This window comes from Nerophis ophidion, linkage group LG09, assembly GCF_033978795.1.
Source record: "Nerophis ophidion isolate RoL-2023_Sa linkage group LG09, RoL_Noph_v1.0, whole genome shotgun sequence".
In the NCBI taxonomy this organism is placed as follows: Eukaryota; Metazoa; Chordata; class Actinopteri; order Syngnathiformes; family Syngnathidae; genus Nerophis; species Nerophis ophidion.
In genome coordinates, this window is record NC_084619.1 from 54,736,664 (window position 1) to 54,760,153 (window position 23,490).

The 23,490-nt window shown below is 38.9% G+C and overlaps 1 protein-coding gene across 2 annotated transcripts in view; it reads right to left on the bottom strand.

The window, feature by feature from the left end:
* slc8a1b (solute carrier family 8 member 1b) overlaps positions 1-23,490 on the bottom strand; it is a 327,899-nt gene that overhangs the window by 41,155 nt on the left and 263,254 nt on the right. For both annotated transcript variants that reach the window (XM_061911287.1, XM_061911286.1), the window contains exons 6-7: positions 16,313-16,464; positions 3,766-3,865 (exon numbers count right to left, since the gene is read on the bottom strand). In XM_061911287.1, the coding sequence (XP_061767271.1) occupies positions 3,766-3,865; positions 16,313-16,464 (252 nt within the window). The remainder of the gene's footprint in view (positions 1-3,765; positions 3,866-16,312; positions 16,465-23,490) is intronic.

A 23,490-nucleotide genomic window follows, 5' to 3' on the forward strand; every position in this document is an offset into this window, starting at 1 on the left:
CCAAAAAAAGTCTGCGGGCTATAGAGCATTTTCCGTTCGGGCTCCAGTACTCTGGAATACCCTCCCGGTAACAGTTTGTGATGCCACCTCAGTAGAAGCATTTAAGTCTCACCTTAAAACTCATTTCTATACTCTAGCCTTTAAATAGACTCCCTTTTTAGACCAGTTGATCTGCCGTTTCTTTTCTTTTTCTTCTATGTCCCACTCTCCCGTGTGGAGGGGGTCCGGTCCGATCCGGTGGCCATGTACTGCTCGCCTGTGTATCGGCTGGGGACATCTCTGCGCTGCTGGTCCGCCTACGCTTGGGATGGTTTCCTGCTGGCTCCGCTTTGGACTGGACTCTCGCGACTGTGTTGTATCCATTGTGGATTGAACTTTCACAGTATCATGTTAGATCCGCTCGACATCCATTGCTTTCCTCCTCTCTAAGGTTCTCATAGTCATCATTGTCACCGACGTCCCACTGGGTCATTATTGTCACCAATGTCCCACTGGGTGTGAGTTTTCCTTGCCCTTATGTGGGCCTACCGAGGATGTCGTGGTGGTTTGTGCAGCCCTTTGAGACACTAGTGATTTAGGGCTATATAAGTAAACATTGATTGATTGATTGAGAGAGATGTCCGATAATATTATCGGCCGATAAATGCTTTAAAAGGTAATATCGGAAACTATCGGTATCGGTTTCAAAAAGTACAGAGCGCCAATAAACCTTAAAGGCACCTTTGCGTGCCGGCCTAGTTACATAATATATGCGGCTTTTACACACACACACCAGTGAATGCATGCATACTTGGTCAACAACCATACAGGTCACACTGAGGGTGGCCGTGTAAACAACTTTAAGACTGTTACAAATATGCGCCACACTGTGAACCCACACCAAACAAGAATGACAAACACATTTCGGGAGAACATCCGCACCGTGACACAACTTAAACACAACAGAACAAATACCCAGAACTCCTTGCAGCACTAACTCTTCCGGGACGCTACAATATACACCCCCGCTACCACCAAACCCACACACCTCAACCCCGCCCACCTTTGTGAAAGTCAAAGTATAGTATTTCCCATACTTGTAATGGGTATCAGGATTATCTCAGGGAGAGCATGTCACAAATTCCAAGCTGCTGTTTTGAGGCATGTTAAAAAAAAATAATGCACTTTGTGACTTCAATAATAAATATGGCAATGCCATGTCAGCATTTTTTCCAGAACTTGAGTTTATTTCTTTTGGAAAACCTTGTTACATTGTTTAATGCATCCAGCGGGGCATCACAACAAAATTAGGCATAATAATGTGTTAATTCCACGACTGTAGATAAATTAGTATCAGTTGATATCGGTATCGGTAATTAAGAGTTGGACAATATCGGATATCGGCAAAAAAGCCATTATCGGACATCTCTAATTGTATTTGTACGTCTTTTTAATTGTTTTGTATTTTTATATCCTAAGTAGGGTTGTACGGTATACAGGTATTAGTATAGTTCTGCGATACTAATGAATCATATTTGGTACTATATCGCCTATAAAAGTATGCACTTTCAATATGTTACTGCATATGTCAGGAGAATAAATTACGAGCCTTTGTTTGCTTACTTACTAATAAAACAGAAGTTGTCTTGTATGTTTACTATTTTATTTAAGGATAAACTTGCAATATGAAATAACGTTTAATGTCACGTAAGATTTTTTGTTAAAATTACCACGGCCCGAGCGCACTCCAGTGCGCATTCATCAATGCGCTGCGCTGGGTGCACCTCCAAGAGCGCGCCGCGGCTGCAGCAAGCAGCTGCAGCAAGCAGCTGCATTCAATCACCAATCAATCCGACTCTACACACCTGTCGCTGATGAGCTCTCCGGTCTTCTTAAGACAGCGCAACCTGCAATCCTGTGCCAGAACGTAGTGACCTGTCCTGGACAGTAAGCCGAACCTATCAAGCTCTATGCACTCTTGCTCTCTATGTGTCTCTCCCCCTCCGTGTTCATTGTCTTGTGTTCCTCCCTGCGGCCTACCTTTGTTCCCACGTCACGAGCTGTGTGTCCCGTTTCCCCGTGTTTCCTCAGGTTCGGGAGAAGTATGCAACATTTATCTTTTCTAAAGTAAATCTGTACAGCATATATGATATATGATCTACATCAACAAGATGAGGAAATATGGGGAGATAGGGGGGGATTTTGGATTCCTATATAATCGATAAACAATTGTTCCAATTAAGTATTCAACATTTTCTTTAATAAGTCGTATGTCAGAGAGTTCCTCTCCATCCGGGAGGAACTCAAATTAAAGCCACTGCTCCTCCACATAGAGAGGAGTCAGATGAGGTGGTTCGGGCATCTGGTCAGGATGCCACCCGAACGCCTCCCTAGGGAGGTGTTTAGGGCACGTCCAACCGGTAGGAGGGCACGGGGAAGACCCAGGACACGTTGGGAAGGTTATGTCTCCCGGCTGGCCTGCGAACGCCTCGGGATCCCCCGGGAAGAGCTAGACGAAGTGGCTGGGGAGAGGGGAGTCTGGGCTTCTATGCTTAGGCTGCTGCCCCCGCGACCTGACCTTGGATAAGCGGAAGAAGATGGATGGATGGATGAATGGATGGGTGTCAGCAGCCAAGAAGAGCTTTTGTAACTTTTGAAAATATATCAATATAATTTATATTGTGTTGAATACTGAACTGACATATCCCGCATTTCTCATCCGATTTGAACCGTTCCACCATCCACACACCCCACTCACCTGGGCAATCGTTTTCCAAATTTAAAACAATTCCAGGGATTCCTGGTTTTGCAAAGCCCTTTTTTCACCTCCTCCTGGAGCGTTTTCACAGTCCACGTTTATTCCACCGTTTCCTACCAAACCACTTAGTTGGGACAACAAAGGTTAGTATTTTTTTTACCCTGCACAAATTCCCGGTTTTTGTAAAATTGCAGGAATTTCTCAATTCAAACTGTTACTACGTCAAAGTTTTTCAACCAATTCCAACACCAACCCTTTCATATTATCCGGGACAATTGTGCTTGTATTGATGTTTTGAAAAATTCCCGGTTTTCCCGAAAATCCCCAAATTTCCAGGAAATTCCCATTTCAAATGAATGGACATATTCATTGTTCTACAATGCCCACAATTCTCAAACTTTTGCGGCATTTTCTTTACCCGATTCCGACCATTAAACCATCCACACACACTACTCTTCCGATATATCGAACGCAAAACGAGTTCCCCTTTCCCAATATTCCCCGGATTTCCCAGAATTTCCATGGGTCTCTCCTCTCCAGTACAAAATCTACTGCATATCCCACACAGGACATTCACACGCAAACCAAATTTTAACGTGATCATCTCTCATTTTGGTCAATTGCGGTACGTTTTATTTCATCAACTTTGTTACCTTTTATTGCACGTCTGTATAACCGTGCCTCAAATACTGCACACATTACATGTAATATGTGTGATTTGTTAGCAGCACAGCTTCATTGCATTGAGATTGAAACATCAGTTACAGTGCGTGTCAGCGGGCTAAGCTCCTCGGAGGCGGAATAATCATTTTGTTAAGATGATTTCTCGGCTAACTCGCTTTCCCCGGTTGCCGAGCAACAACACCCTAACAAGACTTGGGGAAAGTTGCACCTCTTGAAGCCGACAGATTGTCTGACCTTTACAGTCAGGCGGCAGCCTTTAGTGAGCTGATTGCCTCAATGTTACCTAACCGAAACTCCTCACTTTAATTATTAACACGTATCAAGCTACTGTGCTTAGTTCTCACCTGCGCTGACGGTGATGGCCTCGATGAACTGGTCTCTCCAGCTGTTGGTGCCTACCAGCAGAGCCAGGTTGGTCTTCTTTATCAGCTTGTCCACTGTATTCTGTCACAGGAGGGAACAATGACAACCGTCACACATATGTATAGTACAGTCACGTGCGGGCAGGGGAGGCAGTGCCTCACCTATGATCATTCAAAGAAATAAAATATATAATGATAAAATAATTGTAATTGTTAGTTTTTAATTTTCATTTCGCTTCACCGATTTGGATTATTTTCGCAATCCCTCGTAAACTTCTCTGTCTGCCATGCGGCAGAGAAAAAAGTCAGAGGTGAGGCAAACAGTTCTCGTGCCTCACGATCCCAGACATACGGTGGCCTCCGCGACTTATTTTTTCCGTCTCGTGCACCCCGACTTTCAACATGGATGACTACATTTCCGCACTCAAACAGTTTTCTAAAGTGGACTTTCAAGCGAAAAAGGAGATAATTACTAAAAGAAGACCAGCGCCGGACCTGAATGGTTTGTTTCAATCGGCAGGACGGAAAGTTACCCGCTCTTTCCAAAGGGAGTGGTATACGTGAAAAGACTGGCTTTGTGGATGTTCTGCAAGAAACCGCCTTTTCTGTTTTCCTTGCCTTCTTTTTTTAACCCGTGGAACTGTGTGGACTCAAATGGGATTTTGTGACCTAAAGAATTTGCAAAGAAGCCTCACCAAACACGAGCGGTCGGCAGCTCATATTCAAAGCATATTCAGTAGAAGCATTTAAGTCTCACCTTAAAACTCATTTGTATACTCTAGCCTTTAAATAGACCTCCTTTTTAGACCAGTTGATCTGCCGCTTCTTTTCTTTTTCTCCTCTGTCCCCCCTCCCTTGTGGAGGGGGTTCGGTCCGATGACCATGGATGAAGTACTGGCTGTCCACAGTCGAGACCCAGGATGGACCGCTCGTCGGGACCCAGGATGGACCGCTCGGCTGTGTATCGGTTGGGGACATCTCTACGCTGCTGATCCGCCTCCGCTTGGGATGGTTTCCTGTGGACGGGACTCTCGCTGCTGTCTTGGATCCGCTTTGAACTGAACTCTCGCGGCTGTGTTGGAGCCACTATGGATTGAACTTTCACAGTATCATGTTAGACCCGCTCTACATCCATTGCTTTCGGTCCCCTAGAGGGGGGGGGGGGGGGGTGCGCCCACATTTGAGGTCCTCTCCAAGGTTTCTCATAGTCATCATTGTCACTGGCGTCCCACTGGGTGTGAATTCTCCCTTCCCACTGCGTGTGAGTTTTCCTTGCCCTTATGTGGGTTCTTCCGAGGATGTTGTAGTCGTAATGGTTTGTACAGTCCTTTGAGCCATTTGTGATTTAGGGCTATATAAATAAACATTGATTGACATTGATTGAAAGCTAGACTGCGCAAAAAACTTTTGGGATGGCGAGGATAGACTTGGCTTTGGATGAACAGCGGCGACTCAACATCAGTGTCCACAATGCTAAGGTAAAGGAGAACTGAGAAATTTTAAAAGATGTCATCAATGCGACCTGCTTCCTCGCCAAACAGTGGAAATGACGAGAGTAGGAGCTCTGCTAATCGCGGCAACTTCAGACTTTTTAAACTGAAAGAAGTGAAGGAGGACTTTTACCAGAAAGTGACGGCTATTTTTATCCAGAAGGACCGGCGCATGGACCTAATTTATAAGTAAAGGTGAGACGGCGAAAACATTATTTTTGTTTTGTCTTTAATGAAATGCACATTTTGTAGACGACAGTTTGTATGTGTAAAGAATGCAGAAATGAAACATAACCCGTAAACTGCTGCCAATCAAATGGCAAATAATCTGCGCAGAGCGCATACCGCAGGGGTGTCCAAACTTTTTCCGCTGAGGGCCGCACATTGAAAAATCAAAGCTAGCGGGGGCCATTTATTTTGAAAAACAATCCAATGTATGTATAAAAAAATATACATTTAGGCCTCCACTCAGGCTTGATTCCGGGAACCCCAAAGGTTTTTGGTAAAAATAAAATGTTAAAAATGTGTCATTATTCTGTATTATTATTTGTATTATTATTCAAGTTTTGAATTTTTAAATAAATAAATAAATGGGTTGTACTTGTATAGCGCTTTTCTACCTTCAAGGTACTCAAAGCGCTTTGACACTACTTCCACATTTACCCATTCACACACACATTCAAACACTGATGGAGGGAGCTGCCATGCAAGGCGCTACCTAGCACCCATCAGGAGCAAGGGTGAAGTGTCTTGCTCAAGGACACAACGGACGTGACGAGGTTGGTACTAGGTGGGGATTGAACCAGGGACCCTCAGGTTGCGCACGGCCACTCTCCCACTGCGACACGCGGTCTATATGTCAATATGACGTTTTTAAAGATTTAAGTTGTATGCTCATTTTGTCAAAGAAAACCATGTTTTTTTATGGAAAAAAACACAAAATATGCAATATTTTCACCCAATAAAATTTTCAAGTAGAATGTTTGAGATTGGAGCTGTAAAAAGGTCAACAACTCATAACAACATTGATTTTAATACACTATTGTTTTTTGTGCAATGACACTTAAAAACAAAACACACTGATCCAAAAGGGTCCTACTCATTATTTTGTTAAAAATTAAATTATGATTTTTTTTTTTTTACTTTTAACACAATGGTCTTGAGATCAACTTCAGATCTATCCGTCAATTATAAGTTTTTTTGTTGTTTATGTTTTTTTTGTTCGTTTTAGGCCATTCTTTAAAATAAAACAGCTCAGTTTTTTATATGGCCAACACAAAATATTCAACATTTGCCACAAAAATATCTCAAAGTGGAATATTTAATGTGACGTAATTGGAGCCTTGAATTGGTCAATAATTCATAATTGATTTTGATTCACTATATTTTTTTTTTTAAAGAAAGAAACAGCCTGCATAGCAGCTTTGTGTTATTAGAGTAAACATTGCAACATTTTCTTGTTACATTTCACCTCTTTGCGCTTTTATACCACTTTTTATGTTTTTTATTTTTTTCCATAGTTTTTTAAAACTGTACCGTGGGGCCATTAAAAAATAACCCCCGGGCCGCACTTTGGACAGCCCTGGCATACTGTGAAGTGAAGTGTGAAGTGAATTATATTTATAAAACACTTTTTCTCTAGTGACTCAAAGCGCTTTACATAGTGAAACCCAATATCTAAGTTACATTCAAACCAGTGTGGGTGGCACTGGGAGCAGGTGGGTAAAGTGTCTTGCCCAAGGACACAACGACAGTGACTAGGATGGCAGAAGCGGGAATCGAACCTGCAACCCTCAAGTTGCTGGCACGGCCACTCTACCAACCGAGCTAAACCGCCCGTATATTTGTAAATCTGATTCTGATTACGTCAGTGCCTCACCAGCTATAAACCTCACCGCACGTCCCTGGTATAGTAAAGCATTAATTATCCAGTTATGATTTGAGGACGAAGGGCAAATGGGACAGTGCCTCACCGTAACTAACATACGACAATATTCTAAAAAATAATGGTAATAAACATGCTTGTCTGTGATCATGCCAACCTTTCTTGTCCTTTTTGTTATGCCTGTTTCCAAGCACACATGGCCTTGGCTGGTATATTTCACTTCTTTATTGGACTTGGGTACCGGAAAGTCATTAGAACTGCATGTGAACACCAACAAAAGGCTAGTGTTTGTACGTGTGTGTGTGTGTGTGTGTGTGTGTGTGTGTGTGTGTGTGTCTGTGTGTGGTCTGGCAATTCTTACTTAATGGGGACCTCGCTCTGTTTACACTGTCACCTTTAGGGGACCTCTGACGGTATGGGGACCAAAAAAAACAGGTCCCCTAAAGCAGTGGTCCCCAACCACCTACCGGGCCGCGGCTCGATCAGTACCGGGCCGCACAATAATTTTTTTATTAATTTTAATAATTTTTTAATTAAAAAAAAAAAAAAAAAAAAAAAAAATATATATATATATATATCCATCCATCCCATCCATCCATCATCTTCCGCTTATCCGAGGTCGGGTCGCGGGGGCAGTCGCCTAAGCAGGGAAGCCCAGACTTCCCTATCTCCAGCCACTTCGTCTAGCTCTTCCCGGGGGATCCCGAGGCGTTCCCAGGCCAGCCGGGAGACATAGTCTTTCCAACGTGTCCTGGGTCTTCCCCGTGGCCTCCTACCAGCTGGACGTGCCCTAAACACATCCCTAGGGAGGCGTTCGGGTGGCATCCTGACCAGATGCCCGAACCACCTCATCTGGCTCCTCTCGATGTGGAGGAGCAGCGGCTTTACGTTGAGCTCCTCCCGGATGGCAGAGCTTCTCACCCTATCTCTAAGGGAGAGACCCGCCACCCGGCGGAGGAAACTCATTTCGGCCGCTTGTACCCGTGATCTTATCCTTTCGGTCATGACCCAAAGCTCATGACCATAGGTGAGGATGGGAACGTAGATCGACCGGTAAATTGAGAGCTTTGCCTTCCGGCTCAGCTCCTTCTTCACCACAACGGATCGATACAACGTCCGCATTACTGAAGACGCCGCACCGATCCGCCTGTCGATCTCACGATCCACTCTTCCCCCACTCGTGAACAAGACTCCTAGGTACTTGAACTCCTCCACTTGGGGCAGGGTCTCCTCCCCAACCCGGAGATGGCACTCCACCCTTTTCCGGGCGAGAACCATGGACTCGGACTTGGAGGTGCTGATTCTCATTCCAGTCGCTTCACACTCGGCTGCGAACCGATCCAGTGAGAGCTGAAGATCCCGGCCAGATGAAGCCATCAGGACTACATCATCTGCAAAAAGCAGAGACCTAATCCCGTGGCCACCAAACCGGAACCCCTCAACGCCTTGACTGCGCCTAGAAATTCTGTCCATAAAAGTTATGAACAGAATCGGTGACAAAGGACAGCCTTGGCGGAGTCCAACCTTCATATATATTTTTTTTTTTTATAAAACAACATAAAAAACACAACACACACACATACAATTAGTGCACCCACCCAAAAAAAACTCCCTTTTTCATGACAAAGAGAAAGAAAAAAGAAAACATACTAGTAACACAATAGGCAGATAAGGGATTTTCCAGAATTATCCTAGTAAATGTGTCTAATAACATCTGCAATCGCCTTTTTTTTAAAAACTTTTTTTTTTCTTTTTCTAGTCCTTCAATCTCAAGATCCTCATCCACGAGTCTTTCATCCTCGCTCAAATTAATGGGGAAATTGTCACTTTCTCGGTCCGAATCGCTCTAGCTGCTGCTGGCTACGATTGTAAACAATGTGAGGATGTGAGGAGCTCTACAACCCGTGACGTCACGCGCACATCGTCTGCTTCTTCTGGTAAAGTCAAGGCTTTTTTATTAGCGACCAAAAGTTGTGAACTTTATCGTGGATGTTCTCTACTAAATCCTTTCAGCAAAAATATGGCAATATCGCGAAATGATCAAGTATGACACATAGAATGGACCTGCTATCCCTGTTTAAACAAGAACATGTCATTTCAGTAGGCCTTTAAAATAATAGTCAGATTCATTCGTTTACTGGTTAGTTTGAGTGTGAGACATTTACACAGCAGCCCCCTCATCGGGCTGTAGCTGGTACTGCACTCGCTGCTCTCCTCACACTTCTTCCGTGCATAGTTAATCACTATAAGAGGACAGCTGTAGTGCTGTATTCTGACAGTCATGTCATACAAACCCCGTTTCCATTTGAGTTGGGAAATTGTGTTAGATGTAAATATAAACGGAATACAATGATTTGCAAATCATTTTCAACCCATATTCAATTGAACATGCTACAAAGACAACATATTTGATGTTCAAACTGATAAACCTTTTGTTGTTTGCAAATAATCATTAACTTTAGAATTTGATGCCAGCAACACGTGACAAAGAAGTTGGGAAAGGTGCCAATAAATACTGATAAAGTTGAGGAATGCTCATCAAACACTTATATGGAACATCCCACAGCAGGTGTGCAGGTGAACATGCCCTTTCCCAACTACTTTGGCACGTGTTGCAGCCATGAAATTCGAAGTTAATTATTATTTGCGAAAAAAAAAAAAAGTTTAGGAGTTTGAACATCAAATATCTTATGTTTGTAGCATATTCAACAGAATATGGGTTGGAAAGAATTTGCAAATCATTGTATTCCGTTTATATTTACATCAAACACAATTTCCCAACTCATATTGAAACAGGGATTGTAATTAATCTGAAATTTTTATTTTATTTAAAGTGGTCCTCAGTTGTCACGTAAAAATGTGTGTGAATTTTGGAAAATTTATTTAAAATTAGTCCCCAAAAAACCACATTAACTCATTTTCCCTGAGGTTCCCAGGAAGCATGATCAGCACATTACTTCATCAATCCAGAGATTTAAAGATGTGTGTGAGCTAACTGGGCAGTGAACCTTTTACCTCATTTTTTTTATGCCTCCACAACCTGTAGAAAGGGTGGTCCCCACAAGTTCAGAAGTGAGGATCCAAAAACGTGGTCCCCATTCCACATGATAACCAGTGTGTGTGTGTGTGTGTGTGTGTGTGTGTGTGTGCGGAAAGGCTTTTTTATCTCCAGCCCTCCCAGATTCATTCAATACAATTAGCATCCTGCGTTCCCTCTGAAGTGCGAAGAAAAGGAGGAGAACCTTCCCGCAGCTCGGCTAATTAGTGTAACGAATGTGTGTGTGCGTGTGTGTGTGTGTGTGTGTGTGCGCACGTGTGTGTGTTATCTCAATCCTCCGTAAATGTTCGCTCTATTTGAAGGAGTCTGAACAGGGAGGAGAGATTAGGAGATGGCGGCACGGATGCAAGGAAGCAACTTCACCAAACCCCGATCGACGAAGGTCCCAAATCATAAGAAAACGATCAAATTGTGGGCATGTCGAGCGTGCTTTAGCAATTAAAAAGTGCAAAAGTGTTGCAGACTGCCTTATTAAAGTGAGGATTTGGCGCATGCTACCAGCTGTCGCCATGGAGATACTCATTCCCCACACACACATTGCATCATGTGCTCCAGACTGTGGAGTTTTGTCATGTTGTGGAAAATCCAGCACAAAACTACAATTTGTGCCTTTTTTTTTTTACTTAAAATGCACCATCTAGACCAGTGGTTCTCAAATTGGGGTACGTGTACCCCTGGGGGTACTTGAAGGAATGCCAAGGGGGTTTTCAAATATTATAAAAATAGGAGCAATTCAAAAATCCTTTATAAATATATTTATTGAATAATACTTTCAACAAAATATGAATTTAATTTCATAAACTGTGAAAGGAAATGCAACAATGCAATATTCAGTGTTGACATCTAGATTTTTTTGTGGACATGTTCCATAAATATTGATGTTAAAGATTTCTTTTTTTGTGAAGAAATGTTTAGAATTAAGTTCATGAATCCAGATGGATCTCTATTACAATCCCCAAAGAGGGCACTTTAAGTTGATGATTACTTCTATGTGTAGAAATCTGTATTTATAATTGAATCACTTGTTTATTTTTTAACAAGTTTTTAGTTATTTTTATATCTTTTTTTCCAAATAGTTCAAAAAAGATCACAACAAATGAGCAATATTTTGCACTGTTATACAATATAATAAATCGGAAATTGATGACATAGTGCTGTATTTTACTTCTTTATCTCTTTTTTTCAACCAAAAATGCTTTGCTCTTATTAGGGGGTACTTGAATTAAAAAATGTTCAAATGTTCACATCACTGAAAAAAGGTTGAGAACCACTGCTCTAGACAACACAAATTCTATTTGTCAGGCTTGGTCTAAAGGATATGACCCAGATGCAGAGTAGGGAAAACTTCGGCAGGCTTTTATTTTGACAGTTTCCCTTCTCCTCCAGAGTCAGGGTAATATAATATCTATAATAACAAAACTAGTCGGCAAAAAAGGTTCCAAAAATGGAAAAACTGAGAGTCACTCCGAAAGGAGGAACACACAAAAACAAATACAAACTATAATTGGTGCCGTGTATGCTATAAAATTTATTGTCAAGACTGGGACTATGGTGTGGATTATTTTCCCGAGGTGCGAAGGTAATGACATCTTCTAAATTTAACACTCAAAAGTACTACAAAAACAAAGGGTATAAACTAAAACTCGCACAAAGGCAGAACTATGGACATAAAACAAAACTTGCAGACGATGGCATGAATAAAGAAAACTTACTTGGAACGATAAAAGAGCATGAAAAAGAGCAGCATGGATCATCAGCATGAATAACAAGGGTGGAAAGGGTGATGTCGCCAGGCTGACTGCCTGGCAACTGCAGGCTTAAATAGTGATGTGGTGATTGACAACGGAAGCATGAGTCCAAATGAGTCCGGTGCTTGACATGAGGACAGGTGAAAACTAACGGGTTGCCATGGAAACAAAGCAGGGAGTGAAAAAACAGGAACTGACAAAATCCAAAAACCAAACAGAATGTAGCCAAACTAAACAGGGTCACCAGGACATGACACTTATTAACACAAAACGCTCCAACAGGAGGACGAAAAAATGGCTATGAAAAATTCAACACTTACTGTAATTTAATAAAGGTTAACAAAAAGTCACTCAAAAATTTGAGGAAAGAAAGAATCGTAAGAAAAACTGATAACTCACCACTTCGGCTGGAAAGACTAACTAACAAAAAAAATCACTCTGCTGAGTAGGAGAAAAGGCAAACTCAAGGCCCTAGTGTGTGAATATGAGTGTGAATGTTGTCTGTCTATCTGTGTTGGCCCTGCGATGAGGTGGCGACTTGTCCAGGGTGTACGCCGCCTTCCGCCCGATTGTAGCTGAGATAGGCACCAGCGCCCCCCGCGACCCCAAAAGGGAATAAGCGGTAGGAAATGGATGGACGGATGGAAAATAGCAACGCAGGAATTCAGGATCAAGGAATATAAACGTGAGACGAGGCAAGGCATGGACATGGACATGGAAGCTAGAGAGGCACAAATATTCCAGACAATCTGGAACAGAACAAGGGGAGACGTAGGCTTATAAGACACATGAGGGTAATGGGAAACAGGTAGAAACAATCAGTGGTCAGGGATGACGTCAGACTGATGACACAAAAGGAAGGGGGAAGTGATCTGACACGAGAGGAGTTACTTTTCAAAGTAAAACATGCAATTCACAAGACAAAAGAAACCAAGACGAGACAGCCCTCACCGCTGGAAATTTTTAGCACGCCGAAAATGCGCTACGGGAGGCGCCGGGGTTTGTTGGTGAAGAAGATGAATATTGCAAAAAACTTGTTTTCATAAACCATGAGAAACACTGTCAGAATAATTGTATGTAAGTTATCACAAAGCTTTGGGTGTGAGTTTTCCTTGCCCTTATGTGGGCCTACCGAGGATGTCATAGTGGTTTGTGTTGTGGTTTGTGCAGCCCTTTGAGACACTAGTGATTTAGGGCTATATAAATGAACATTGATTGATTGATTGTGTTTCCATGAGTTCCCGGCGAGCAGACAAAACATGAAGGTGTTCTGCTTCTTTGATGTATTATAATCCACAGACAGATTCTGTCTTGACCTGAGAACTACAAAGCGGAGAGGAAGCAGGGCCAGACTCCTTCAAGGCGACCTTTTCTTTGAACTGTTTTACAACCTTTTCTTTGAGCTGTTTGTAGTCAAAGGCGATGGCTGTTTACGACCCCCCTCCCTTAGAAACAGCTGTTACCATGTAATCAGAGAAAGTCCAAATAAAGGAGGAGGCATGCAATCTTTCGTCAGAGTGTGGTGACACTGTACAAGGGTACAGGTGTGCGCGTTTTTCCTCATTGAGCCAAATTTAATTCTGTTTCTGTTTGATTCTTTGCTTCTTGTCTTGTTTAATAGATGTCATCAGTGTTTGAACCGGACAAATACATTAATAATATTGTCTTCTATGAAAGAAAAGAGGACGAGTAGCAACGAAACAAATAATTTTAGTTAATTTTAATTGTCCCCGTAGGTCGGGGGTTGTAAACCCCAGGCTCTTTAGCGCCGCACTAGTGGTTCCGTGGAGCTTTTTTGAAACGTATGAAAATGGAAAAAGATGGGTGGGAAAATATAATTTTTTTTAATATGGTTTCTGTAGGAGGACAAACATGAAAAAAAACTTCCTAATTGTTAGAAAACCCACTGTTTGATATGTTTGTGTTCAAGCTTCACTGATGAGAGTAATTGGCGAGCGCCATTTTGTCCTACTAATTTCGGCGGTCCTTGAACTCACCGAAGTTGTGTGGACTGTGACGCAACAATTTGTTTACATGCGCGACTTTCTCCGTAACTGCCACTGAAAGACATGTTTTATGCCACTTCTTCTTTGTCTCATTTTGTCCACCAAACATTTTATGCTGTGCATGAATGCAAAAAGGTGAGCTTTGTCGATGTTGATGCTAATCAGGCATATTTGGTCACTGCATGACTGCAAGCTAATCGATGCTAACATACTATTTAGGCTAGCTGTATGTACATAATGCATCATTATGCCTCGTTTGTAGGTATATTTGAGCTCATTTAATTTCATTTCCTTATGTCCAAAGTGTATTTGATTTATATTTGCATATCTCATGACACATTATTTGTGTGTAATATTGGCTGCATTTCTCATAGATGTTGTTCCAGACCACAGCAAATGTTACCCAGCTTGTAAAAGATTGTATTAAATCCATTAGAAGAAGAACACTCGCCGTTTCCTTTAACTTGGACACACACATCTATAAACCCCGTTTCCATATGAGTTGGGGAATTGCGTTAAATGTAAATATAAACGGAATACAATGATTTGCAAATCCTTTTCAACCCATATTCAGTTGAATATGCTACAAAGACAACATATTTGATGTTCAAACTGATAAACTTTTTTTTTTTTTTTGCCAATATTCATTAACTTTAGAATTTGATGCCAGCAACACGTGACCAATAAGTTGGAGAAGGTGGCAATAAATACTGATATTGTTGAGGAATGCTCATCAAACACTTATTTGGAACATCCCACAGGTGTGCAGGCTAATTGGGAACAGGTGGGGGCCATGATTGGGTATAAAAACAGCTTCCCATTAAATGCTCAGTCTTCCACAAGAAAGGATCGGGCGAGGTACACCCCTTTGTCCACAACTATGTGAGGAAAAGAACAACATTTCTCAAAGTGCAATTGCAAGAAATTTAGAGATTTCAACATCTACGGTCGTAATATCATCAAAAGGTTCAGAGAATCTGGAGAGATAACTCCACGTAAGAGGCACGGCCGGAAACCAACATTGGATGACCGTGACCTTCGATCCCTCAGACGGCACTGTATCAAAAACGGACATCAATCTCTAAAGGATATCACCACATTGGCTCAGGAACACTTCAGAAAACCACTGTCACTAAATACTGTTCGTCGCTACATCTGTAAGTGCAAGTTAAAGCTCTACTATGCAAAGCGAAAGCCATTTATCAACAACATCCAGAAACGCTGCCAGCTTCTCTGGGCCCGAGATCATCTAAGATGGACTGATGCAAAGTCCAAAAGTGTTCTGTGATCTGACGAGTCCACATTTCAAATTGTTTTTGGGAAAATTCGACATCGTGTCATTTGGACCAAAGGGGAAACGAACCATCCAGACTGTTATCGACGCAAAGTTGAAAAGCCGGCATCTGTGATGGTATGGGGGTGCATTAGTGTCCAAGGCATGGGTAACTTACACATCTGTGAAGGCACCATTAATGTTGAAAGGTACATACAGGTTTTGGAACAACATATGCTGCAATCTAAGCGCCATCTTTTTCATGGACGCCCCTGCTTATTTCAGCAAGACAATGCCAAGCCACATTCAGTACGTGTTACAACAGCTTCGTAAAAAAAGAGTGCAGGTACTTTCCTGGCCCACCTGTAGTCCAGACCTGTCTCCCATGGAAAATGTGTGGCGCATTATGAAGCGTAAAAGACGACAGCGGAGACCCCGGACTGTTGAACGACTGAAGCTCTACATAAAACAAGAATGGGAAAGAATTTCACTTTCAAAGCTTCAACAATTATTTTCCTCAGTTCCCAAACGTTTATTGAGTGTTGTTAAAAGAAAAGGTGATGTAACACAGTGGTGAACATGCCCTTTCCCAACTACTTTGGCACGTGTTGCAGCCATGAAGTTCTAAGTTAAATATTATTTTTGAAAAAAAAAAAAAGTTCATGAGTTTGAACATCAAATATCTTGTCTTTGTAGTGCATTCAACTGAATATGGGTAGAAAATGATTTGCAAATCATAGTATTCCATTTATATTTACATCTAACATAATTTCCCAACTCATATGGAAACGGGGTTTGTAATAATAACATTATGAATAATACATTTATAAAAAAATATGAGAAACATGTATTTAAATGTGTATAATTTACATGTATATGAGCTTTCCTTGTATTTATTTTACAAACTGAAAGATTGCTCTTAAAAAAATAAATAATAATTTGACAGTGACTGGGCTAGTGTAGGGATTATTGTTGACATGATGTTGACTATTGCAAGAAATACAGTAAGAAGTCCAAACTAGTGTTGTAGTTCCTGCCCATCAGGAGTCCTAGACTTGGTGGGTCTTACCTTGAACTCATAGGACTCCTCGATGATCACCTCCAGTTTGACGTGGTCTCCCAGCATGGGGCGACCCATCTCAGCGATGCGTCTTTCCTCCTCGTCCTTTCCTGTCAGCGCCTCCTCTTCCTCCTCCGCCTCCTCCTGTTTCTGCTTCTCCTCTGCACACACACATGAGACACAAATATTATTTATCGTTAAGAGCTGGCTTACACGTGTTAAAAACAAGTTCCCTGTCATTTATCTTTCTGTACGTCACAGTATAAACAGGAACATTTCAGACATAGTTGCATATGGTGATTAATCGTTTGTTTTTTGCACTGACTAATCTGATTACATGTGCTCTTTTTCACAGCCTATGTTGAAATACATCCATCATAAAAAAAAAGTTTGGGAAATATTTACCTTCAAAAATCCATTATAGCAGTCCTTCTCAAATAGTGGATATGCTTTATCAGTATCGTGCTTCAAACCTCGCTTCAAAAAAGCTGGACACTCCAAAATGTGCTTATTGTAACCATTAATCCTGACTTCCTTATTTTGATTAAAAAAATAATAATAATAAAAAATCTGCAAAAATTGTTTTATTCATTTTTGTTTTGTAGGTTAACATGTTTTTATAAATTGTGCTTCTGAGTAAATATTGCTGATCAATTTGAATTTGTTATTATTTATTGAATTAATTTAATTGTATTTTTCAGGATCAAATGGTTAAGTTAGGGTAAAAAAATGTTTTCAGGCAAATCAATGCACTTTAAATCATTTCTGTTACACAGTAAAAAATTGTGTTAATAAAAAAAAATCTGCAAAAATTGTTTTATTCATTTTTGTTTTGTAGGTAAACATGTTATTATTATTTTTTTTAATAAATTGTGCTCCTGAGTTAATATTGCAGATCAATTTGAATTTGTTATTATTTATTGAATTAATTTAATTGTATTTTTAGGATCAAATGGTTAAGTTAGGGTAAAAAAAAGTTTTCAGGCAAATCAATGCCCTTTAAATATTTTCTGTTACGGACTAAAAAATTGTGTTAATAAAATAAATTTAAAAAATCTGCAAAAATGGTTTTATTCATTTTTGTTTTGTAGGTAAACATGTTTTTTTTTTTTTTTTTAATAAATTGTGCTCCTGAGTTAATATTGCTTATCAATTTGAATTTGTTATTATTTATTGAATTAATTTAATTGTATTTTTCAGAATCAAAGGGTTAAATTAGGGTAAAAAAATGTTTTCAGGCAAATCAATGCACTTTAGGTATTTTCTGTTACGGACTAAAAAATTGTGTTAATAAAAAAAATCAAAAAAAATCTGCAAAAATTGTTTTATTCATTTTTGTTTTGTAGATAAATATGTTTTATTTTTTTGAATTTTTTTTATTTTTATAAATTGTGCTCCTGAGTTAATATTGCTGATTAATTTGAATTTGTTATTATTTATTGAGTTTATTTAATTGTATTTTTCAGAAAAAAATGGTTAAATAAGGGTCTTTATTTTTCTGGCGAATCGATGCACTTTACATATTTTCTGTTACAGACAAAAAATAGTGTTGATACATTTTTTTTTTAAATCTGCAAAAATTGTTTTATTCATTTTTGTTTTGTAGCTAATTTTTTTTTTTTTTTTAATAAATTGTGCTCCTGAGTTAATATTGCTGATCAATTTGAATTTGTTATTATTCATTGAATTAATTTAATCATATTTTTCAGGATCAAATGGTTAAATAAGGGTCAACAATTTTTTCAGGCGAATCGATGCACTTTAAAATATTTTCTGTTACAGACTAAAAAAAACAAACAAACAAAAAAAAACCTCTTTTATTCTTTTTTGTTTTTTTTAGGTTAACATGTTTTATAAATTGTGCCCCAGAGTTAATATTGCTGATTAATTTTAATTTTTTATTATTTATTGAGTTAATTTTATTTTATTTTTCAGGCTCAAATGGTTTAACAAAGAGTCCATTTTTTATTTTTTATTTCAGGCAAATCGATGCACTTAAACATTTTCTGTTAGATTAAAAACAAAGTTAATAAAATTATTATTGGTTGAAAGTTGATCTATATGTTTTTGTTTTGAATTGAACATTGATAAGGATACAATGTTATGCAGAGGTTTACTTATAACAATTTTATAGACAAATGACGCTTTTTATGCCGATGGAGTGCGCAAAATTTTTTATAATTGAGAAGCACTGCTGTATAGAAACTATCAAATATTTATTATAATTAATGTTTTTTTTTTTTTTTTTTCCCACCCCTGATCTACTCTACTTTATGGAGTGTGTCGGTGGTTTAAAATCACCAATCAACCGACTGCTGGGCTACCAAAGAGAGGCAGCGAATACATTTTCCACGTGGGAACGGTTAACCATGCTGCTGCTTTTTTTTATGAGGCGTGCTGCAGTGCATTGTGGGTCGTTTGTGGCCCTTTCGTTCCCCTCATTTGGCGTGCACTGTCACGCTAAGGATGCACCGTGAAGCACAAGTCCAGAAAGTAGACAATGGCATGGACACGAGAACATGGGCAAGTTACTCCCGATTAAAGGGGAAGCTACATTTAATTGTAAGGGCCTACATGCATAATAGCAATGTAAATGTACAAGGGAGTATACAAATGGACCCAATAAAGCTCCATTACTATTAACTATCTGTCATTTAGCTGGGGATACCCTACAACTACCTCTAGGGGTCCCCACACATCACTGTGTGTTTATTTTAGTTTGCCTTTTCTTTGGCGCACCACTATGTTATTAATTTTCTCTACCTACAGTAAATAAACAATATCTATCTTTTTTTAAAAAAAAAAAACAAAAAAAAAAAAAAACAATGACCTGAATGTTTAGAACAGGGGTAACCAACGCAGCACCAGGTCGCCCATAAGGACCAGATGAGTCGCCCGCCTGGCCTGTTCTAAAAATAGCTCAAATAACAGCACTTACCAGTGAGCTGGCTCTATTTTTTAAATTGTATTTATTTACTAGCAAGCTGGTATCGCTTTGCTCGACATTTTTAATTCTAAGATTGATTGATTGATTAAAACTTTTATTAGTAGATTGCACAGTTCAGTACATATTCCGTACAATTGACCACTAGATGGTAACACCCGAATAGGTTTTTCAACTTATTTAAGTTAATCAATTCATGGAGACAAAACTCAAAAAGAATTTGAAAATCCACGAAAATATTTTAAAGACTTGGTCTTCACTTGTGTAGATAAATTCATTCATTTTTTAAAATTTTCTTCTTATAACTTTCAGAAAGACAATTTTAGAAAAACAAATACAACCTTAAAAATGATTTTCGGATTTTTAAACACATATACCTTTTTACCTTTTAAATTACTTCCTCTTCTTTCCTGACAATTTAAATCAATGTTCAAGTAAATGTATTTTTTTATTGTATATAATAATAAATACATTTTAATTTAATTCTTCATTTTAGCTTCTGTTTTTTCGACGAAGAATATTTGTGAAATATTTCTTCAAACTTATTATGATTAAAATTCAAAAAAAATATTCCGGCAAATATAGAAAATCTGTAGAATCAAATTTAAATCTTATTTCAAAGTCTTTTGAATTTCTTTTAAAATTTTAGTTCTGGAAAATCGAGAAGAAATAATGATTTGTCTTTGTTAGAAATATAGCTTGGTCCAATTTGTTATATATTCTAACAGAGTGCAGATTGGATATTAACCTATTTAAAACATGTCATCAAAATTTTTAAATTAATCTTAATCAGGAAAAATGACCAATGATGTTCCATAAATTCTTTTTTTTAATTTTCTCAAAAAGATTCAAATTAGCTTGTTTTTCTATTTATTTTTTCCGGTTGAATTTTGAATTTTAAAGAGTCGAAATTGAAGATAAACTATGTTTCAAAATTTTATTTTCATTTTTTTCGTGTTTTCTCCTCTTTTAAATCGTTCAATTAAGTATTTTTTTCATCATTTATTCTCTACAAAAAACCTTCCGTAAAAGGAAAAAAAATGTACGACAGAAATACCCATTTTATATATATACATATATATATATATATATATATATATATATATATATATATATATATATATATATATATATATATATATTTATTTATTAAAGGTAAATTGAGCAAATTGGCTATTTCTGGCAATTTATTTAAGTGTGTATCAAACCGGTAGCCCTTCGCATTAATCAGTATCCAAGAAGTAGCTCTTGGTTTCAAAAAGATTGGTGACCCCTGGTTTAGAAACAGCTGGTAATGGTTATGTGCAGTAAATATTTTCACAAAGGCAACTCGCCTTAATGTGTGTTGAACGTCTTTTTGTCAACATAAAAACAACAGAGGTACAGTGTTGCTATTTGCACTAATTTGGTGTAAAAACCACCGTAAATTCGTAAATGTTTCCGTAAAATTCTGTTGACTGAGCTGCCAGTTTTTTTTCACTGTAAAATCCATAGATTTTTTTTTTTTTTTTAAACATCCTTGAATTTATGAACCCCTGCTCCCCTGTTAAGTTGCGACTTTTTGACGCTCCATGCAAAAGGATAAATTTGTTTTGTGTTTGTTGTCTTTTACCTGCCTTCTCTATCGGGTTGTCAGTTTCTTTCCCCAGTCTTTTTGTCCCCAACAGGGCACACCTGCTGCTAATCACTTTCCGCTCTGACATGGGCTTCCATGATTCTGCTTCCCTGGTATGTGGCCTTCGCATTTTCCTGTAATTTTGACCTCGTTGTGTTTTTGTTTCCTAGCCACCTTGATTTGAGAGGACTAGTTCTGCCACGCTGCGTGCGTCCTGGCCTTTGCTCTGCCAACCTCTGAAAGAGACTACTTTTGTTACATTTCCCATGGTGTGCACTTTTGCCCCATCACCTTTAGTTACCATTTTGGAAGTTATAAAATATTTTCATTTTTTATCGCAAACCTTGCCTCCATTCTCTGCATCCTTGAACTTAAGCCTAACAAATTTGGTCGCTATGCTATGTCCGCTTCCTGTGATGAAAACCTAAACATTTCGAAATTTAGCATCCTTCATATGTCTAATCCGTCCGAGTAGAGTTTGAAAGTGATCGGATTAAATATTTAGGTTGAACGAGTTACAGGACAACGCCTGGAAATGTCGAAAATCTGCAGAAAATGCAGATGCGAAACAGAGGCCGCATAACAGTTTAAGGCTTGATAGATCACATTCCGGCTGCAATAATAGTCTTCATCACAGTATTGTGGGAATTCTGATAACTACAATTGAGCTGTATGATGCTTTTTATTTTGCTTATTTATGAGACGCAATGAAAATAAAATAAAAAATTATTAATAACATTTAAAATATAAATAATAAAATACATGTATTTTTACATTAACAATAACACATGTGTAAATACCCCTATATTTAATTTAAAATAATTGTTAATATTCTTTAAAATATGAATAACATATTCATATGTATTTTTTTATGTAAATACCCTTTATGAAAATATGTAATTTCAAAATAACAACTATTAAAATATTGATATAAATAATGAACTTTTTATTTGTATTTTTTTTCAATAATAATAATATGTGAAAAATACTTTATTTAACATTTGTATTTTTTATACTAACAATAATAACAACCTTACGTTCAACAGATGTGTAACCACCTTAGCTAAAGCTAAATATTACTCAAATCTCATCCACCGAATTATAAAAACGATCCTAAATTTTAGTTTAGTACGGTAGCATCGCTAACCCAACAAGGGACTCCTGCCAGTAGCTCCACCCACTCAGCTGATGACTTTATGCAATTCTTTAGCAAGAAAATTGAAGTCATTAGAAAGGAGATTAAAGACAATGCGTCCCAGCTACAACGGGGTTCTATTAACACTGACACGATTGTATATACGGCAGATACTGCCCTCCAAAATAGTTTCTCTTGTTTTGAGGAAATAACATTAGAGGAATTGTTACAACGTGTAAATGGAATAAAACAAACAACATGTTTACTTGACCCTCTTCCTGGGAAACTGATCAAGGAGCTCTTTGTAATATTAGGTCCATCAGTGCTAAATATTATAAACTTATCACTTTCCTCGGGCACTGTTCCCCTAGCATTCAAAAAAGCGGTTATTCATCCTCTTCTTAAAAGACCTAACCTCGATCCTGACCTCATGGTAAACTACCGACCGGTGTCTCACCTTCCCTTTATTTCAAAAATCCTCGAAAAAATTGTTGCGGAGCAGTTAAATGAACACTTAGCGTCTAGCAATCTATGTGAAACCTTTCAATCCGGTTTCAGGGCAAATCACTCCACGGAGACAGCCCTCGCAAAAATGACTAATGATCTATTGCTAACGATGGATTCTGATGCGTCATCTATGTTGCTGCTCCTCGATCTTAGCGCTGCTTTCGATACCGTCGATCATAATATTTTATTAGAACGTATCAAAACACAAATTGGTATGTCAGACTTAGCCCTGTCTTGGTTTAACTCTTATCTTACTGATAGGATGCAGTGTGTCTCCCATAACAATGTGACCTCGGACTACGTTAAGGTAACGTGTGGAGTTACCAGGGTTCAGTCCTTGGCCCTGCACTCTTCAGCATCTACATGCTGCCGCTAGGTGACGTCATACGCAAATACGGTGTTAGCTTTCACTGTTATGCTGATGACACCCAACTCTACATGCCCCTAAAGCTGACCAACACGCCGGATTGTAGTCAGCTGGAGGCGTGTCTTAATGAAATTTAAACAATGGATGTCCGCTAACTTTTTGCAACTCAACGCCAAAAAAACGGAAATGCTGATTATCGGTCCTGCTAGACACCGACCTCTATTTAATAATACAACTCTAACATTTGACAACCAAACAATTAAACAAGGCGACACGGTAAAAAATCTGGGTATTATCTTCGACCCAACTCTCTCCTTTGAGTCACACATTAAAAGCGTTACTAAAACAGCCTTCTTTCATCTCCGTCATATCGCTAAAATTCGCTCCATTCTGTCCACTAAAGACGCTGAGATCATTATCCATGCGTTTGTTACGTCTTGCCTCGACTACTGTAACGTATTATTTTCGGGTCTCCCCATGTCTAGCATTGAAAGATTACAGTTGGTACAAAATGTGGCTGCTAGACTTTTGACAAGAACAAGAAAGTTTGATCACATTACGCCTGTACTGGCTCACCTGCACTGGCTTCCTGTGCACTTAAGATGTGACTTTAAGGTTT